This window comes from Nelumbo lutea, chromosome 2, assembly GCF_056320005.1.
Source record: "Nelumbo lutea isolate HS-2025 chromosome 2, American lotus-T2T, whole genome shotgun sequence".
Lineage (NCBI taxonomy): Eukaryota > Viridiplantae > Streptophyta > Magnoliopsida > Proteales > Nelumbonaceae > Nelumbo > Nelumbo lutea.
The window spans coordinates 27131712-27152728 of record NC_142685.1 but is presented as its reverse complement, the minus strand read 5'-3'; the positions used below and the strand labels follow the sequence as shown (position 1 = coordinate 27152728).

The following is a 21017-nucleotide window of genomic DNA, read 5'->3' as shown; positions in this document are numbered from 1 at the left end:
CTGTGAGGACAAAATCTGCACATGGCATTCCATTTTAAAGCTCAAAGCCAATCTCTAACATAACACGCAATTCATAGGGAAAAAACATGGCATTCCATTTCAAATAATCTGAACAATACAGAACTGTGGAAAGCGTATGAGTCTAAAGGTTGGGGATCAATTTACAGGGTTTGCAATACATTGTATCCTGATTCAATAATTAAACAGGGATAAGAGCAATTGTCAAAATGATAAAAGATTACGCCACAAAAAAAAAAAAAAAAAAGAAAGAAAGAAAATAAAGAAACACATCAACATGCACGCTGACAGAACTCAGAAGGCACATAGATGCAGAGTTACAATTGTTTGTATGGCTACAACCAGCCTCTTCTAGGTTAAGGCTAGGTCTAGCAATCCCCATTTGGCAATGTTGTACGCTCAAGAAGGGTAAGAATCTCCCAGATCATCAGCTTGCTGCAAAGGGGCATTCATTTGCTATAACATCATCCTCTTCTGCTTCCTAAGGTAATGTAGTTTACAACCACAAAGCGTCTGATGGATATGACATCATTAAATAGCTATTGGGAGACTCTTCTGGCTTCCAATGTTATGTGGTTTAATCTCCCATGATGCAACCTCCTGTGCCTCCTCAGGAAGAATGAAAGGTAAGGAGATCTCCCGGATCATTAGGTCACCACAAAATGGGCATTCACTGGCTATGGCATCATCCAATTGTGAGCGGATCTATTCATCAACCAAACAAGTGTGTTAACTCAATTGTCTGATTACAGTTTCATAAATAGACATGATGCATAAATTAGCATGTCTAGTCACCATTCAGCAATGTAATTGGAGACAACTAAGCCAAATCTTATCTGCTGGGGTCATGCTGCCAATGGATTCCTCTTCTGTAATACTGCCATTTGATGCTTTAGTAGTAGCTTCACTACCTAGTAAGCTTAGCCTCTTCTGCAAATCCAATATATATTCTGCCCGCAATCAACATTAATTGCTGGAGTAAGATCAATTAATCTTGTCCTGAAAATATATTGAGCAAACACGAATTTGGAACTGTCACTAAATAATGCTCTGATCATCGTGAGATAAGCCAGAGTTCAGCCAAACAGATAGCAAACCATGCCAAGACTAATGTTCAATTTAGATGATGCAGGTAAGACAGTCCAACAAAGGATTAGTACTGCAAATATGCAACCTTTGGAATATTGTTTTCACACTGTCACATGTGAATGCACTTGTCTGTGATAAAAAGAGATTTCTTAACGAATTACTTTCATATCACTTCTCCGAAAAAAAAAACCACCATATTACTTCAGTTATGATTAAACAATTTATTATTAAATCATAACTACAATAAGGTGGTTTCTAGATGAAAGGGCTAATGCTCAATGTTGACCCTTGGGAGGGGTGGTCTGGATATGGACCAAACTTCCAGCATCTTCTTGCCTCTTAGACCCAAACCAGTGTTTTCATGCTTGTCAGCCCAAGCTTTCACCATTGCACCAAGCAATGGCTGCTGATTTCTAGATGAAGGCTCGAGAAATTTTGGTAAGTTCAAACGTATCTTGATTAGCAAATGTACTTGAAGTTACTGGGGCCTTTGTTATTACAAGGATAAAGACAAGATTTTCTCTCCACACATAAAGGAAAACAATGACTATTTTGATGTTTTATTTCCAACTTTTTCTGAAACCTAGTGACCACCACTATGAGTTACTTTGAAAAATAGAATTAATATCTGTAAAATAGTAATATAGAATTATAGGTCCTTGTGTCTTAGAAATTATAACTTTCTATACTCTATTTTTTCACATATTGATTATACCACCCTTAGCTGTTAAATACTCAGAATAAAAATATCAATGCACAGCAGGACTCCCATAGGATACAGGATCTACAAGTTACTCTGTTGCTTTAACCTCAACGTAGTCAACTGAAAGACTTGATATTAAATTAAAACACCTAGAGGAAAAAATGCCTAACCAAAGCAACCTAGGGCTTATCAAGATACTCTAGTAAAAGTGTAATAGCAAAAAACTGATATTTTCCTTAAAATTTACCAGAGGTCTATATTATATTCTGCTATTAGAAAATATCACATAGAAGTGAATCATTAAATTAATTAGGGAACTTTTCAAGAGTTGGAAACATTCTTCTCTTTGATCATTAGTAATCAGTTAAAATATATTAATAACTAAAATTGATATCATCACCATTTGCTTTACCCCATCTATGTGGATTTGAAAGCCTGAATCCAATTCCTCTATTTTTCTCCAGGTCAATGCATATTTCTATTAAAGGAAGAAGAAGGAATCTATTCATTCATCATCATCATATGGGTTGGCTACATGAATCCCATTTCACCATTCTGTTTTGTTAGTGCCATATAGATTATTAAGTTATGAGCACTTAAATAATTTCTTACTACTTCATCCCATATCCTTTTTGCTGCCCCTAGTGCCTAGCCCTTCTAGCCCCTTCAACTTGCAACGGATTGTTTCTTCTTACAGATTCTGTAGATGGTCATCTATGCATGTCACCAAACCATCTTAGTCTACTTTCTCTCCTAGGTTCTTTCGAATGACTCTATTTCTGACCCTATCCTTTCTAGCTTTTCCATCATCCATCTCAGCATACACATTTTTGTCACATTCATATTTTGGAAATGTTTCTTCTATTGTTTTGTAGAATTTTCATGTTCAGGTGCAGAGGATTATGCATAAAACAGCCATGACTTTTTTTTTTTTGACACATAAAAGTGTACTTGTATCATTTCTAATAAGAATGAGAGTAAAGCCCCTTGCTTCAGAGGTTTATGTGGTTGTAAGTTGAAAAAATGTTAAAATTCATGTCATATAAAGGGGTCATTGGTCCTTCAGCCCCTTTCCTGTTATGGTAAAGAAAAAGCATTGAAAAACAGATGTATATTTTTGGCAGTATTTTGTAAAAGGTGAGAAAATCCAGGGAAATAATTCCTAGTATTTTCTTAATTCCAGTTTTTCTTTTTTTCCCCCAGTGAGCCTAAAATGTTAATATCACTGGTATTTTTGAGAGCATTATACAATTCCACCAATGGATAGAACTAGAAAAGTAAGAAGACCACTAATTCACAAATGAGTGTGAACTATAACTGATACAACAAAACTCTCAGAGACAAACAGAAGGGTCATTCAAAAAATTCCGGGGTACTTTAATGGCTTCCTGATAAACAGAAGTTTCACCAAATTATTAATCACTGAGAAGCAATAATTTCAACAATACATGAATTAATGAAAATTTCCTCTCTTCACGCCATCGATCTAAGAGTTGGTTATACTCCTTTTCTTTAGCATACCTAATCTGATTGAGTGGAAGTCAAATCATGACATGAGCCTGCATAAAACTCCAATCTGGCCCAGCCCAATCAAATTTAATAGAAACATGGATAGATGCACAAAATAAAGAGAGCCTTGGATCAATTCTACCAAACCAACAAAATCTTGAAGAAGTTTGTGGGATTGGACATTAAAAAATGTAGAAAGAAAAAGATATTCAAGAGCAACATAGAAGTGCAACTAGATGGGGTGATCCTTTGAGTCAAGGAATGATCAACAATATATCAATGATTCAATGTAAATTTTCTGTTGTTAGAATGATATATAGAAAGAAATTGCTACAGTTCTATTCAAAGAAGAGAAATGAGCCAAGATATATTGCAGATTTAGAAGGATTTGACTCTTACAAAGATGACATAAAGGGGGATACTTATTATCTATGTATACAAAATAGAATGGACAATTTATTATATATCAATCCAAAGGTATTTCTTTGGTCCGTAAGAGTAAGCATCAAATAAGCAAATATGTGGAGAAAAAAGTATGTTGATAAGAATGATATCGATGAATCCATTGCAAGACATGAAAAGATGGTGGGGAATGGAATTGGAGATCATTGTCATCTGAACACCAGTGCCAGTGTTTACAAAAAAAAAAAAAAAGAAAAACCCAACAGGATGATATGCATGATCACAAATAGCTTACTCGAGTAACATTGGTACAACTTGTAACATGGGCCATCAGTCACTGTGCATGGGAAGCATGACCGCGGGGAAAGACATAGAAAGGAGCCATTGGTCCCACTGATGTATAACCCCTTACCACTGGATGTACTCCTCCAACATTTAAAAATTTCCGCCTGCAAACCTGAAACTCACGGAGAGAGAAAAAAATGCTGAGTCTAGGCATGGGTTTAGCAAATGCAGCTCAATCCATTACTTGCACATAGAGGCTTGACTAGCAAAATTTAAAAGAGAAAATATACATGAGATGGACTAACAGAACTTCCACTTTCTCCCATTCAAACCATGAATCAAGTTCAAAACAAGCTGACAGGGAGCCAAATAAACTAAAAAATGTACAATACTAGAACATAAAAATAGCAGAGGTTCTCATAGTTTTGTCTGGAAAACAACTTGAGAAAAATGATGGACAGCATCAACTTCAGGGCTCAGCTCTGTTTGCTCATAGCCTCATACCATAGAACTTGTTGAAGTTTTAAAGGAGACAGGTGGATAGTGGCATTCAAAATGAAATCAAAGCAATTTGAGTCAGGTTTTGAGAGTCTAGAGATATATACCCCACACTCCTCTTCACGATCTATAATGGCATATCTTTGAGTAAGCGCACTAATATCTTTTCGGATATTGTTTGCACCACGTATTGCATCATTCATTTCTTGTTTCAGTTGTTCAATTTGCTTGTCGTAATCTTCCAATGATGAACAGATTGCTTCCTAAAAAGTATTGAGAGAAAGTTAATTAGTAATGGCAGTGGAAGCCAGTCCAGAAGCCCATAATCAACTAAAAAGTAAATAATATCGAAAATTACAACAAAGTGAAGAGAACTGATAATCATCATTTGCACATCAGAGTTAGCAAATGCCCCCTTGAATAAGAAGGAAGTCATCACCAGTGGGTTGATGTCAGATGTCATTTATAGAAGTTGGGGTATGAGTGCCCAAGTAGAAATCAATCTGATAAAGAAATGTTCTCCATCAAGTGGTGACTCTTTCTCGAAGCATGGAAACTCTCCAATATCACTGTGACTATTAGAACCTAACAATTTGAAATAGGTTTGACTATTCCTTACCAAAATACCCTTGACTTTTGCTACCCAATCTTCTTTCTCTTAGTGGGGCTACAAAATCTATGGAGATTTTAACAATCTTATGTACCCATGAGATACCCCTATGTTACATAGACACAAACATGTGAGTTGAAATCTGAAGCATGCCATACTAGGCAAGATGAAGAAAACATATACTTGAGATCACATCCAGAAAAGGTATTCATATAACCATTAAAAGCCCATATCCTGTGAATCCATTCTAACGTCAAATAATTATAGCAAAAGGCTTTTGCCTTTTAGTAAATTTAGATGCTTATCTTGTTACCTAGTAAGGTTCAATAACAAAGATATAGTAATATCGTGTATCAGATGTTCATTTATGTCGAATAAAGAGATAAAAATAAAATTTATCTAGTAGGGTCATAAGTATCCAGGCAGTGTGGTTTGAGCTATGTGCAACATGGGCACTTCTTCCATTTAAGAGGGTCTAAATTGTTGGTGTTAGTGGAAATGTTTGTCAACCAATTCTAGGAAACATGTTGGAAAGATTATAGGCATGGTGGAAACATTGTGAATTATGCAGAAATATACAATGATATTTTATGAAATGATAAAAGACGAATACATACCCTTTCAGACTATTTTCTTGTTATAAACAATCAAACAAAGCCAGGAAATTAAGGCTAATAGATACAATAACATGCTTGTGAAGTTGTCCTATAGACTTTAAGAGTTAAAACAACAAAATAGAGTAAGTCAAGAAAAATTTAAACTCACAGAAAGTTGAAATGATTCTAATAGATCAATCTATTACAGAAACAAAAACTAAGATTCAACATCACATTCAAAAAGAATTTTGATATGGCTCAAAGTGGTCATCATCTTCATTAAGTGCTACGTGGGCAATAATACTGTTGATCCACATATCTGCAATATGCTGCCAACTCATCATATTAAGATACTATCTCATGTACTCCATATAGCACTGGTAGTTTTCACTGGGGAATATATGTCAATAATTTCGGTACCCATGGAAATGGAACATGGACTCGAATATGAGATCAGCCACTTTGTGGAAAAATAATGTGCCAAAGGTTAGGCTTGTAACCAATCCCATCCCTCCCAAGACCCCAAATAGTTGGGAACAACATTGGGCAATGACCTTTTTTACACATGGAAATACAAGTATGCCATGGAATATTAGGAAATAGGGCGGCATTTCAAAACTATGCATTCAATATACCTCCATATCAACAAAATGCCCCTAAAAATACAAGATGTTCACAATATTTTGATGGATGGTATTACACAAATTTTGACATATTTTTATTAGGCAATCTTTTTTCCAAATTTTAACAACTATTGGAGAATTTTTTCTGAAAGTATATTTCATAGTCAATACAAGGTTATGATATACTTTGTTATTTTTCTTGCAATTTAGATTATTGAATCCAAACTAAGAAAATATGTGATTTTGTATTTCCATGCCTCTCACTTAGGCTTTTATAATTGATGTGCAGATTACATATGTAACTTATGACTTTGATTATAAAAGGAGTAAATATGTAAAATTCCCTTGAACTGTATACTGAAGCACTCTTCAACACCCCCTCAAGTTGAGCACAGATACGATGGATGCCCTCCTGTGTAAATGGCTTTTATTATAATTGTACTATTATTATATAATTCGTTATTAATTTTGTAAAATATTAAATTATTATTAATATGAATATTATGAAGTCCATTATAATTATTTTTCTAATTTTAAGATTGTTTTAAATTTATTACATATATTTTTTTTTGTTTTAACTATTTAAAATTTTGTCATGTTAAATATTTAATTATTTAAATATTTAAATAATATGTAAAATATTTAAAATTTTCATTATTTGAATTTTATTTATTTTAATCTTATTATGTAATATTAAATATTTTGTTATATTATTTAGCTATTTTAATGTTTTTTATTTAATATTTTTAGTTATTGAAATATTTAAGTAATGTTTTATTTTAATGTTAATTTTTTATTATTTGAATAATGTTTAAATTGAATAATTCATAAAATTATAATTTATATTGTTACTACATAGTTTCATGATGAATTTTGTAAAAATATTGAATTATCAATAATATGAATATTATTAAATCTATCAATTTTTTGTGTTTTGAATAAATACTTTAAATTTAGTATATAATTTTGTTATAACATTTAAATAGTTCTAATTTTTTTTAATTGAAACTTTCTTTAGATAGATATAGATAAAAAGTGGGGGGAGAGGATAAATAGGAATTAGAAATAGTTTAGGAGAGAATCTATCTACTAAATTAGAGATAATTTAAGAGGTAAATATGAGTTAGAGATAATTTAGGAGATAAATAGGAATTAAAAACAATTTAGGAGGAAGTGGGGGAAAGTGGTGCCACTTGGCTAAACATTAGAAAAGCAAATCCCTTTTTCTTTATGGTTGTTAGAAATAGTTAAGCATATGTGATTTCCTTATTGGTTTAATTGATAATAATTAATTATGTGGAATTAAAAAAATAAAAAAATAAAAAAAAAACATGAAATTAGGAAGGGGGGTTTCAAGAAAGGAGAGGAATGGTGACGTGGACAAACCAATTTTAATATATATAGATATATTAGTATAATAGTATATTATAGTATAGTATATTATATTATTAATAGTATACTATAATAGTATAATATACTATATTATTATTATATAGTACTGTATAGTACTATAATAATATTATTATAATAATAATAGTATTATTAATAGTATGTTATATTGATATACTATTATAATATAATATTATATTATATATACTATTACTAATATTATACACTAATATATTAGTATTATTATAGTAATAGTATAATATTATCATATCATAACATAATACTACTATACTATATTAATATATATTATATACTATTATTATACTAATATTATTCATATAAGAATATATTGTTATCATATTATGATAATAATATTATTATATTATACTATAATAATATTATATTAATAATATCGATAATACTATTATAATAATATATTATAATGTAATATATTATAATATTATTATATTAATAATAATATTATATTAGTATATTAGTATAATATTATAATAGTAATATACTACAGTAAAGTATATGCCTATGAACATGAAAATTATATAAAAAATTAGTTTTTCTTGAAAACTTAATAGTAATTATGTAGAAAAAAATTAATTATCGCAATGTGGTTACTTAATGGAAAATCCATGTTTTCAATTGTATTTATTATACATGAAAACAATCGGAAACGGCAAACCCAAGTTGGGAGTAATACTCGTAAATATTTACTTATCCCTGTTAACGACTGTTGGGATTACAATTCTCCAATCAACATACACTGCTGAATTCCTCCCACCAAAGAGTCTGTTATACGCCTATAGCCATATGAAAGAGGAGGACATCGAGTGATGGTGATGCCAAAACCTTACTGCTATTGAAATATATGTCAGTCCAGTGATAATTCCCTCGGTTCCTGCTCGCTTTAAGAAACTAATTATGAACACAGGAGCACCAATTTCATCCAAAGGCGTTACTAGAGTTGGTAATGAGAAGGGGATCCAAAGCAAAAACCAACCCAGAAGGTGGTAAAGCTGAAGCGAAAGCCAAACTAAAAAGGTGATCTTTGATTGAATGAAGAAACATACTACTACTCTTTTCTATATGTGTAACATAAGACTATAAGAGAAAGAGAGTTTATTTTTAAGTACTTGACACCCAGTCCGCCAGATAGAAGGAACTGATAGAGTGGCTATTAAGTATTAACCACAAAACAACACCGTCAACATTTCCACCACCATTGATTCCAGATGATTAGTAGATCATGGTTCATCAAAACCAGTTTAAATTGCTAGAATATAACTGTTGGTACTAATTCCAGGTGATTAATAGATCATGATTCATCAAAAACAGTTTAAAATTGGGAATTGATATTGTAGGGCCATTAAAAAGAACCCAATGACCAACAACAAAATTCAGAAGATATGGTAGACATGAAAATAAAAGATGATGACCCCTAAGACTCCAAATAACTGTTACCGTCCTCAAACAATTATTATCTACACCATCTCCATTGGCACTTCATGGGGAGGGAGGACGCAAAAATGAAAAAGAATTACATAAAAATGGGGGAAAAAAGAAAAAAAAAAACAAAGACAAGGGAGAGACTCTTGAGTCTTGATATGGAGACCTACAGGCCCTGTTCAATGAGGTAATCCCCCAACCTCTCAACAACCATGTTGCACTGTCCTGGAGTCACGGGCTCCTCATAGACACCAAAAATTAGAGCTTGATTGGTCTTCTTTATGGTGATGCCACCAGATCCCTGCAAAATTAAATACACAAGTATTAAACAGGAGTTGATGAATCTTTCTTGACAACAGTCTAATTAAGAGCATTTACAAGTGTCCTCTGTATCAAAATTCAGATTGTATGAAAGATTTAAAGGCAGACAGTGTTAAAGAAGGAAGAAAGTAAACATCAAATCACCTTCTTCCCACGGATGACAGCTCCATGCTCTCCTTGGATTACCATGTACTTTGTGCCCCCAAGAAATAAGCCAGTTGGGGCAAGGTAGCCTGGTTCAGCAAAATCTTTCATAATGCTATTAATCTCCTCGGTCTCAAACTAAAAATATGCAACAAAAAGAGCACCCATTTCTGCATTGTTAGAAATTTCTACACGAAATAACGATGACATTTTGGGAGAAGAATCACCCAATAGAAATTTAAAATGGAAAAAAAAAATGCCTACTAGACTGGTCTTCTACTCAAGAAAATGATGCACGTTTACTTGATTGGTAATCAAATATACAACAACAGAATTGAAACAAAGAACAACCATCATGTTTCGATTGCTTCTCTATAAGCGGAAGGAAACCTTGTAACCAATCGGAGTCGGATTATTATAGAAATGACAATGACAGAGAAGAAGAAATGGGGATTCGTAAATAAACCTTAGGGAATGAGCTGCTCTGGGCCCATACGCTACCGTCGTGACCGATGATGGCTGCAGCGGTAAGGTGATTGCCCTCAATGTCGCACATGAGGTGGTCATCAACGTAAGTTTGCCACGACATTTTTCTTTCTTCTTATCGTTCTCCTTCTCTCTTGGATTTTGTGTTTTCTTCTGCGTAGCGAGCTCTTCTCTTCTCTTCTCTTCCGCTGCTTCTGGGTTTGAATAAGCAGAAGGAAATAAATAGAGGTGAGGGAGAGGGAGAGAGAATGTGTTGTGTGTGATTTGATGGCACGATGGATTACTGATTTAGAAATGTTGACTTGATCAAATTTAGCATGAAATACGGATCGCAGGTATATACTAATACACAAATAGTATTAGTATATTTGTATACTCATAATATTGTACTAATATTAGTATAATATACTATAGTATACTATAATAGTATATTATATTGGTATATTATTAGTATATACTATAATAATGCTATTATGTTAGTATACTAGTAATATAATATAATAGTAATACTTAATATTAGTATATTCTAATACTATTATACTATTATAATATAATAATATAGTATTAGTATTATATAATATATTATAATTGTAAAATATTTTATTATAATATACTAGTATATATACTATAATAGTGTATAATATACTATTATTATAATATTATAGTATATACTATAATATAATAATATATTATTATAATATTACACTATTATATACTATTATACTATTATAATAGTAATTATAATATTATTATATTAACATACTATTAATATATAATATTATAATAGTATTATTGGTATAATAATACTATTATTATTAGTATAATAATATACCGATAATATATTATATAGTATACTATATTAATATAATATATTATATTAATATACTAATATTATATACTAATATATTAGTACTATTATACTAATATTATAGTATTATACTAATAGTATAATATTATCATATCATAATATTATACTATTGTACTATATTAATATATAGTATATACTATTATTATACTAATATTGTTAATATAATAATATATTATCATATTATGATAATATTACTATTATATATTAATATTAATATACTAATATTATAATATAATATTATCATAGTATTAATAATAGTATTATAATATTACTATCATAATATATCATATTATTATTAATATATGATATTATAATATTATTATTTTAGTATTATAATTAATTTTATCATATAATATCATAATACTATTAATAGTATTATACTAAATTTTACAATAGAGAATGGAGAATATATATAAATATAATAGGGAAAGAAGTCTTCCCATAGACAAGTGACAAATGTAATCGTTAAGCATAGACAGTTAGTTAGAGTTGTATTGCGAGGGATAAACTACGCAAGTACTTACACTTTGGATCGAAAGCTGCTATTCGCATTATGAATTATATAACGTGATTCAGATTATCAAGAACAACTGTCGTAGTTTTCACATATTAAACTTCTTTTCTTGGGATTTCCTTGTATTCCTAAAATCAACACGAAAAAATAATAAATTCAAAATAGAAAATGAAAATCAATCATGAATCTCCAATGCAATTCACCATTTTCATTAGAAAATGATTTAGTGAATTGACTAGATGTATCTTTACTGTTTGAAAATTTTTGACAATTAACTAATACCTTCTTATGGTTAAATCCTTTAATTTTCCGTAAAAATAAAATAAAAAGACAATTTTACCCTTTAAATAAGTTCATGGGCCTCAGGTCTCAGCTATTCCGCTGCAATGTTAGCGGACTGCGGACCCTACTCCTCTACCTTTTAAAGAATAACTGAATCATCGATACACCGCTTGCCATCATCCCTCAGCATCTGCGTCCAAGCTCCCTGACCGCTAGCTGGACGAGATAACGATCTAATGGAAACCATAGTTGGACGATCCCGACGCACGAGGCGGTTGAGGATCAGGGCATAATTGCTCATACCGTAGAATACGAGCCTGGGGATACCAAATTTGGACGCTGACTGCAGAGTCCAACTGAGAAAGCCATTGGAGACTATGCAGTTGACAGTTGGAAGACTCTGAAGGGCTTGTTCGAAGTGGGGCTGCATGAGTTTGGTAGCATTTGAGAAAGGGAGAAAGAGAGACATGGAAGGAAGTAGGTCAGTGCTCTCGACCCCTGGGAGAAAGAGACACCGTCAACTGGGTTTTCAGAAGCCATGGTTTCTTCTCAATTTCTTATGGCGGTGCTCGTCTAGCTAGTTTCCAGGGAGCTTGGACGGAAGGGAGTACAAATACAAACCCAGTTGGCGGTGCTCGTCCGCTAGCGTCTGTGACATACCAAGTATGGTTTCCGTTAGCTGCCAGGGAACCAGTTAGCGGTGCTCGTCTGCTGCATCTGCGTCTGGTTAAATGGCATCTGCAACTCCTAGATCTCAGATGATCTATCAAATGACATCTGCAACTCCTAGATCTGGGCAATATACAATCCAACGCCAATGTGATGTTGATCTGTAACTCCCAGATCTGCTTCAAGCAGAGGGAAGGGGATTCATCTGCAGAGGGGAGGGGAGATGAAGGATGACTACCTAAAGTTCGAGCTCTGAGAGACGAACAAAAGAGAGACAGAGAGACTTGCAGCGGCAGAGCAACGAGACAGAGCACCGCGACGCATGGATAGGAGCTTGTGACTTGTTGAAAGAAAGACTTGCAGCGGCAGATCGAAGGAATTTGTGGTTATTTCTGTGGCTTCTGTATTCCTTCTTTTAAGGTTTTAGTTTTTTTTTTTTTTTCTCTTCCATTGAGTTTGTGAGGTTCACATCTCTGAGAAACTACCGCAAGAGGTCCTTCATACATGTATGTGCCTTAGATTGATAACAATCTGATTTGACTCGATTCTCCATTGTATCATCTAAAATTTTCGAAATTACATACAACCAGACCTCTCAATACAATCTTTAAATCCCAACTTGCAGATTCCTCACATTTCGTCCCGTCTGAGAATACTAATAAAGAGAAGAAGAAGAAGAAGAAGACAGTAGGGGTAGGGTATTTTCGGAATGGAGGTGCGAAGAGTACTTTCGGTAGAATTAGTCAATTGTCAGCAACAGTAAGGATAGTATTAGTTAATACACTTAATCAATTAACTAAATCACAAGGATAGTATTAGTTAATTTTCAAACAGTAAAAATATATTTAATCAATTAACTAAGGATACTTCAAGAAATTTACCCTTTTTAATATATATTAATTTAATTAGGACAATACAAAGCTAAATTCACTTTATTATGACATTCAAAGTGAATCAATAAACCTGAGAGTACTAGGACGTCGGATGGCCGATCATCACAGAAAATACAACATAAAAGGTTTTAGTCATAAACAATCTCTATGGAGTCGAGTATAGATCCTTGGAGCACAACAAAGATCGTATTCCTCTGAGGTAAAACCGTTGGATTCAGATCTCAATAAGATGATGATAAAATGTATTTGTTGCATAAACAGGAGTATAATACAACTTTAACAGGACTGTCCATATTGTGATGACCCAGCGAGGGCCATCCAAATTGGGATCATAACAAAATGTAAACATCCAACAGGGTTTACCTTGGTCATCGGGTGTTCATCGTCGTTCGCCGTCGACAATGAGCAAAACCGGAATACTCATCGGAACCCCTAATCGTTCGTCGTCCTTGATGCAGTTGGATATATTTTCAATGCACGCTGAGATGTTCATGTCGAGCGTTTGTGGGGCGCGCTCAGTGGGACGTTGATATGAACTCTGAACAATTTTCTTATTTTGAGAAAACTGACAAAATTGTTCTCTCTCACGTGGAAATGTCGCACACGCATTTATATTTAAACGTGGATGTTGTGGGAATCGCGTGTTCCCTGAGAGCGTATTTTTGGAGAGTGTCATTTTGTCACTCGTTAAAAACATCTTGTGGAATCGGAAGAGCTACACATCTACGTATTATTACAACGTGGGCAGTATTTCCATCCACCTTGTAACACGTAAATGGTTTAAGTGACGTAAAAAATGTAACGGTCAGAAGTGAAGTGTTGAGGAATTATTTCTTTACATTTTTTCAACTCAAAAATAAAAGAAAAAACTTCCAACTTACTCGCCAAGCATTTTATCGTTGAGGAACTGTTCTAAAACGCAAAGAGGAAAAACATTCTACATTTTCAGAAGAAGCGATGAACAAGGTGAAAGATTGAACCACTAAAAATCTATTCAGTCTAAAAACTTATACTCTATTGAAGGTTCAAGTGACTTGCAAAAATCTATTATACTACTTTGTATCAACGACTTCAATGGATCGAACAACGGATTGTCACCCTTTCTCATTCAAGAGTTGTTTCCACGTTTTAAAATATTGTGCCCAAAACCTCAGAGTTTTTCAAGAAACGACAAACAAGGGCAACCGAATTTTGAGAAGCTTCTATTCTGGTTGCAACGATAGTAAGATTTCTGTTCTAGGTGTGATTCAATCCAAGTGTTTTATTATTATGTTTTCCACTTTTCATTTCAAGTGTTTTATTGCGTTCAACTGTTATTAGTATTTATATTTTTTTTTCAAAAAAAAAGAAAACATTCCTAAGAGTCTAAAACTCTTGACCCATTCAAAATCTTCCACTCAAAATACAATTAGAGAGAAAAATTTAGTATGGCCTTCCTTTTGATTTGGAACTTATATATTTTTATTTGATATTCATTAATACCAAAAAAGAAGCAACTGGAGTGAATTTTCTTATTATATTCTTACAAAGTTTTCCCTTCTTTTGTTCTTTTATCTTTTAATGTTTGAAGCCTACATTATTACTTTCCCTTTTTATTGAAGATTTAACAATATCAAGCATGGAAACCATACTTGAAAATCCACTGTCCGATTGTGGTGATGTTTATGTAATCTAATTGGGTTCAGATTTTGTAATCTGCATCTAATTAATAATTGGATCAGTTTCTGATTTGGATCCATCTAATCCGAGTAAATACTGAATCTGATTATATTATAATTGTATTTAAAATTGTAAAAATGTATATATATATATATTTATATATATTTAGCATGTTATAGTTAAATTAATTTGTTATATATAAAAGTTGACAAGCAATTAACTACTTCATTTTTTCGTATTTAAAAAAAAAAATCAAACTGGAGTTAGATAAATTCCCAATCCAATCATAGTGTTTGAGGATTCAAATTCAAATCCAATTAGAGTTTGAATTGGATTCGGATGCAAGTTTTTTAAAAATCAAATCGGACTCGAATTTTGCTAAATCCGATTCGAATCCAATCCACTTACAACCCTAAAGCAAACATTAGTAAAACAACTTAGTAGTTTGATTAGAAATTATTGATTACAATGGCTTTCAACTTCAGTGGATTGGTTCCACTTAAAACTAGATCATCTTTACACACTATTGTTACCAAGTAACCCATGGTTCGTAAATTTGAAGGTGAGCCTAAAAAACAAATCCCTTTCTAAGATGGATTTTTTTTGCCCTTCTTACAAACCTTGAATGTAAATGGAGACTGGCCCTATTTTGTACAAACTTTTTTCAATTGATTTTTTTTTTTTTTTTTGCTTTTCTTCTTTCCGTCATAATGAAAACCCTTTGTACTTTGTATGGCCTTCAAAGGTTAAATAAGAACAAGATTATTTTTTATCTATATTGTGCTGGGGAAAATAATAAATAATCCTTTGGGTTTGGAACCCTTGGTTTTTCTTTTTGATTTTTTCTATGAATTTGGATTTGAAATAAACAATTGATTTTTATGCTTTCTTTCCAATTCTTTGCAATTTATTTATTTCCTACTAGACAATTGATTTTATTTTTTTTATTTTTATTTTTTATTTTCATTGGTTCAAATGAATTTATGATGTATTTCTTTGTTTTTTTGGATACCATTTATTATTGTGTTCCTTTGTTTTATGAGTCACATGACTCATAAAACTATATCCACTTTCTACTAGTTAAGGGCCTTTGGTAATAGTTGAAGTGGCTAAACCATTTAGTTTAGCCCTTAAGCCTTTCTTTGCCTGGCTCACTGCATCTTTTAGCTTAAGTGGGCAATTATTTATACCCTTTAGTCCTTGATGCATTCTATGAATTCTTTTTCAATCTTCATCAAAATTTTCCCTTTCTAATTCATTTTTCAAAGAACAAAGCATAACAACAAACAAAGAAAGAAAGCTTGGGATGAACTAGACTACTAGAAGATTTTGAATGATGTATGTTTTGAAGACTATTTTGGCACATGCTACATATGAATAGACTCTTTTATAATTTCTACCAAATAAAAGGGATACAAATTAAGCATGCCTTTGTTTAGAATATTTGAAATAAATCACATGGCTCAATACAGATTCAATGTAAACCACATGATACAACAGTATCACATGTTAAAATCATACACATCATTGTAGATTGTCCAATGATGACCTTTAGTTTTAAGGGTCCCCCAAATTAGTCCTTAAACATACTAAATATTTTACTATTTTGACTAAATCTACAAAAGTCATCATAATTCATAGTTTAATGTTCTTTTCTTTATTATGAAGGGTGGTTTGGATCAGGATTACCTTGAGGTGTACAGTAATTTGTTTGGATTTCTATCCCCCTTGCTAAAGCCAATACCTCCTTTAAAAATCCTTGTAAGTCTCTTGTTCTTTTCTTGTAAGTAGAGTATTGGATATTTTGTTTCTTTATATTACTTTTTTTGCTTTTAATATTTGTGTAAACTTAATGTAATGTATAACAGAATTTAATAGGAGAGTATGGAAACTGGGTCTCAGTGGAGGTTGTTTTTTGGACTAGATGGTGATAGTGCTCATGATTTAGTAAAGGCAAATGAACTAGGCAAGTCTATTGTTCAAGATAAAAGAAAAGATGTTTTTGATGATTTGGCTATAAATGAAGTCCAATCAAGATTAGATGAAAGTACAAAAGAAAAGCTCAAAGAAAATAGTGCCCATATTCCTGAAGGGTGGGCTCCAAGAATTGGCATGACTTTTATGACGGAAAATGAAGCATAAAATTTCTACAATAGGTATGCTAGAATGGTGGGGTTTAGTGTTCGAAAATCCAATAGAAATCTATGTTATAGGAGTGGTGAAATGAAATTTAGAAAATTTTGTTGCTCTAGAGAAGGGAAGCGGGTTGAAGATCATCGTAGGTGAATGCCAAGCATCGTAAGGCAGAGACGAGATGTAACATTGAAGATAAGTTTTCGGGAAGATGGTTTTCTTCATGTGGTTGGATTTGTCGAGGCTCACAACCACATGGTATGTACTTCCAAGAAAGTGCATATGTTAAAATCACAAATAGATATCCTTGAAGAACTAGCTGCCCAGGCTAGAGATGCAGGTGATTCAGGGATAACTCCAAAATCATCAATGGAATTGATGTCAAAGCAATATGGTGGGCGTGAAAATGTCGGATTCACTTTTGTGGATCTAAAGAATTATTTGCATTCATATCAGACTGGCAAAATGGTAAAGGGAGAAGCAGGTGGTGTTCTACAATATTTTCATGAGATGCAATTGAAAGATCCCTCTTTTGTATATGCAATTCATTTGGACCAAGTTGATCTAGTTACAAAAATATTTTGGGCAGATGGACAAATGGTATTGGATTATGAGATCACCGATGAAACTGCAGATACTTTTGAATGGTTATTTGATACTTTTGTTAGAACAATGAGTGAGAAGAAGCCAATGACAATTCTAATAGATGATGATGCAGTAATGGCAAAAACAATTAGTGGTGCATTTGAGAAGTTCAAGACATTTTCTAAAGGCTTTAGCCATTGCATGTATGGTTGTGATGATGTGGACGAATTTGAAGATGCTTGGCAAATCCGGATCAACAAGTATAACCTTCATGAGAATGATTGGTTATAGAAATTATATGACAAAAGGCATAAATGGGCACTAGTGTTTGGAAAACAAGCATTTTCCGCTGGCATGAGCACAACTCAAAGAGGTGAGAGTATGGATAGCTCTCTTAAGAAATATGTTAACATCAAGCATGACATATCAAGATTCCTTCATCATTTTGAAAGGGTGGTTGCTGGTAGGCGGTATGAAGAGTTGAAAGCTGAATTTTCAACAACACAAAGCATTCCAGTCGTTCCAATATATGCAAGTGGATATATTAAATTATGTTGGTCGTATTTACACCCACCTATTTTTTCCATGTTTTGTGAGGAAGTATTCAAGCAATTGAATAGTAGAGTTAAAGATGATCATGTTGTATCCAAAACAACAACCAAGTACATAGTGTCTCTGAAAAATAGAGAACATGGTAACTAATGATTCAGTAGACATATCTATTTGTTGCAGTTGTAAAAAGTTTGAATATATTGGGATATTATGCGGGCATGCATTGAAGGTATTTGATTATAGGTGCATTCTAAAAATTCCTCCACGTTATATATTGATAATATGGGCTATTGATGCAAAGGCCATGGTTGTTGGGGCATCTTGTGGATTTGCCAAGGGTTCTGATCAAACAACAAAGACATCAATTTGTTACCGAGAAATTATTCGTTTGTTCACTCAAATAGCAAACAGGGCTGCACCTAGTGAGATATCTTATAAGCTTATTATGGATAGTGGACAAAGACTTTTGAAAGAAGCTACAAAATGTCTTAAACTCACAACATTTGATCAGTCAACCGTTGCATTAGAGGTTATAGAAGCACAAGTTATCAACAACTATCCTTGCACACAACTTGATGATAGTCCTAACAATGCCATTGAGTGCTTTAGAAAAAGCTATAGCAAAGAGGACAAAATGAAAAAAGGATGCATCTATGGATGAACGTTCTAATAGAGAAAGCCTCTAAGAAGAGAATACAGAGAACAACACAAAACGAAGAGCAACTTTTCCCATGAACACTGGTAGTGCTTTAAGTAAATATTTTGCTTTGTATATGAACCAAGTTTTGATATTAACACCATTTTATTATAGGAACCAATTTTCTGTAGGCATGGTTTAAAACCAAGAAACATTAGTTTGTTGAATGTTCCTGCCATGCCTACAATGTGTTAGGAAATTATTTCAAAATATTTGCACATTTTTATTATAATTTATTTTTATGTGACTACTTATTATTATTATTATTTTTTTTTTGTTTCACAGCCACCACAATATTCTAGCAGGCACATGAAACCCAATCTTTTGGTTAAAGAACATAACATTTTTCAATCATTACAAGTGAAAATGAACATTTAATTTTAAAATTTTCATAGTAAAGATTGGTACCATTACATAATTATTCATTCGTGTTTTTTTATATAGGCTCAGTTATCTGGTACCTTTTTAAATAAGTGTAACCATAGTGGATCTGGAAGTTGTTTGAAGTGAAAGGTTGCTACCCAGAATTAGTTCTACAAATTTTTCAAGGCTGGAATATAGGTGGTCTTTCTATGAAAGGCAAATTGGCTTGAAACATAGCTCTAGCAACAACCTTTTAGTGTATCTGGCAAGAGAGAAATGCAAGGATTATCAACAACTCTCCTTAGTACTACAAATTCAGTTTTTTTTTTTTTCACAAAATTATGGGAAAAATGAGTTCTTGGAGCTCTATAAACAAGTTGGTTACAGATAAAAATTTCATCTCCTTTTTGCATATGATAACCTTTTTTGTAAATCCTTGTGTACAATTTGTACTTTTTTTTTTTTTTTTTTTTTATGTTAGAAGCTATATTACTATGAAAGAAGCTCCTTATTTTCTTCATATTTTTTATTGGTATAATAACTTGAAAATCGATAACTAATCATTTACAGGCATACAAACTTTGTTAACATTTATTAAGCTAGTGTTGTATTAATTAATATGGTCTAATTAATACCATATAAGCTTTAGGTGAAGAGTGAATTATAAAGTGTAAAGCTATATTAATTAAATTGGTGTAACAATTTAACAATGAGAAGGGATGTAGTTTCTCCATTGGCCTTTGGAGAGGAGAGGGCAGAGAAGAAAACGCCCTTCGTGCAAGTTTTGTTGCTTATTGCGCTAGCTTGGCTCTTCGGTCAATGAGGCATTTTAGAAGGAAGGTGGATCCCTACATAAGCCGCCATCAGTCCAGGAGAGAAACAAGCTACATTTCTTTGATCCACCTTCCTAGGCAAGGAAGACAACAAAACATTTAAAGAAATGATGCTATATTCACTAATACAATATGATTAATACCGTAAATTCTTTTTTCATTATATTACACAAGATTGTATGTATTGATATTTTGGTTGATGCTATAAGTTATAACAAAATTATAAAATTACTTCAATTTTCTTTAATAACTTGTTGCTTTTTGTCAACTTAATTTTAATAAAGGTAAGATTAATACTGTATATATCCTTCATGGGAGACAACATCTTATTTTTTTTTGGTAGAATAACAGAATGAGAGCTCACTTCTATTTCACCAAGTCCACACTATAAGTTATCAATTCCGCCATTAGGAGGGTGGATTCGAGGTCTACTAATTGATGCATACCATGCAAGATATTCTGGTAACATAACATGGAACTAGGGTTGGTTTCAATCTCACCCTTAGCTCCACAACAAGAAGATTTGTGCATACAATCAACATCCTATGCTTCAATCTATTCTTTTGCATTCTTCTGCGTAATCCCTCACATGTGATACATGATCATGCCTTTTATATCGTGGAACAACGAGACATGCATGGGATGCTTTACTCCCAGCCAAACTGCTTCATAACTTTATGAGGGCAATGTAGTTCTACAATCTCAAAGTGAATCAACATTCTTTAATACACACTTCGGCCTCTGAGTCATCGGGCCACCTGGAAGTAGTTCAAACTATTTGCTTATCATTGGAAATGCCCTATCCACCTTAAATATTTAAAAAAAGCAACTACATCTA

General features: G+C 32.6%; 2 protein-coding genes across 2 annotated transcripts; one reads left to right on the top strand and one right to left on the bottom strand.

Moving 5' to 3' along the window:
• Nucleotides 1-9055: 9055 nt before the first annotated feature.
• Nucleotides 9056-10370, bottom strand: LOC148869409 (profilin-like). The gene is made up of 3 exons (XM_088974107.1): nucleotides 10112-10370; nucleotides 9646-9783; nucleotides 9056-9481 (listed from the first exon to the last, which is right to left on the bottom strand). Exons 1-3 carry the CDS (start codon nucleotides 10232-10234, stop codon nucleotides 9347-9349), a joined length of 396 nt encoding a protein of 131 aa, XP_088830233.1. The 5' UTR covers nucleotides 10235-10370; the 3' UTR covers nucleotides 9056-9346.
• Nucleotides 10371-17302: 6932 nt separating this feature from the next.
• On the top strand, nucleotides 17303-18025 carry LOC148869408 (protein FAR1-RELATED SEQUENCE 5-like). Its single transcript, XM_088969909.1, has one exon. It carries the CDS (start codon nucleotides 17303-17305, stop codon nucleotides 18023-18025), a length of 723 nt encoding a protein of 240 aa, XP_088826035.1.
• Nucleotides 18026-21017: the final 2992 nt, after the last annotated feature.

What these genes read in the sequence shown, in the direction of transcription:
- LOC148869409 (XM_088974107.1), bottom strand. Translation starts at nt 10,234, where the DNA reads ATGTCGTGGCAAACTTACGTTGATGACCACCTCATGTGCGACATTGAG. An exon ending in AGAGCAGCTCATTCCCTAAG is followed by an intron (nt 9,784 to 10,111) that starts GTTTATTTACGA and finishes GCATATTTTTAG; the next exon opens with TTTGAGACCGAGGAGATTAA. An exon ending in CTGTCATCCGTGGGAAGAAG is followed by an intron (nt 9,482 to 9,645) that starts GTGATTTGATGT and finishes TTAATTTTGCAG; the next exon opens with GGATCTGGTGGCATCACCAT.
- LOC148869408 (XM_088969909.1), top strand. Translation starts at nt 17,303, where the DNA reads ATGCCAAGCATCGTAAGGCAGAGACGAGATGTAACATTGAAGATAAGT.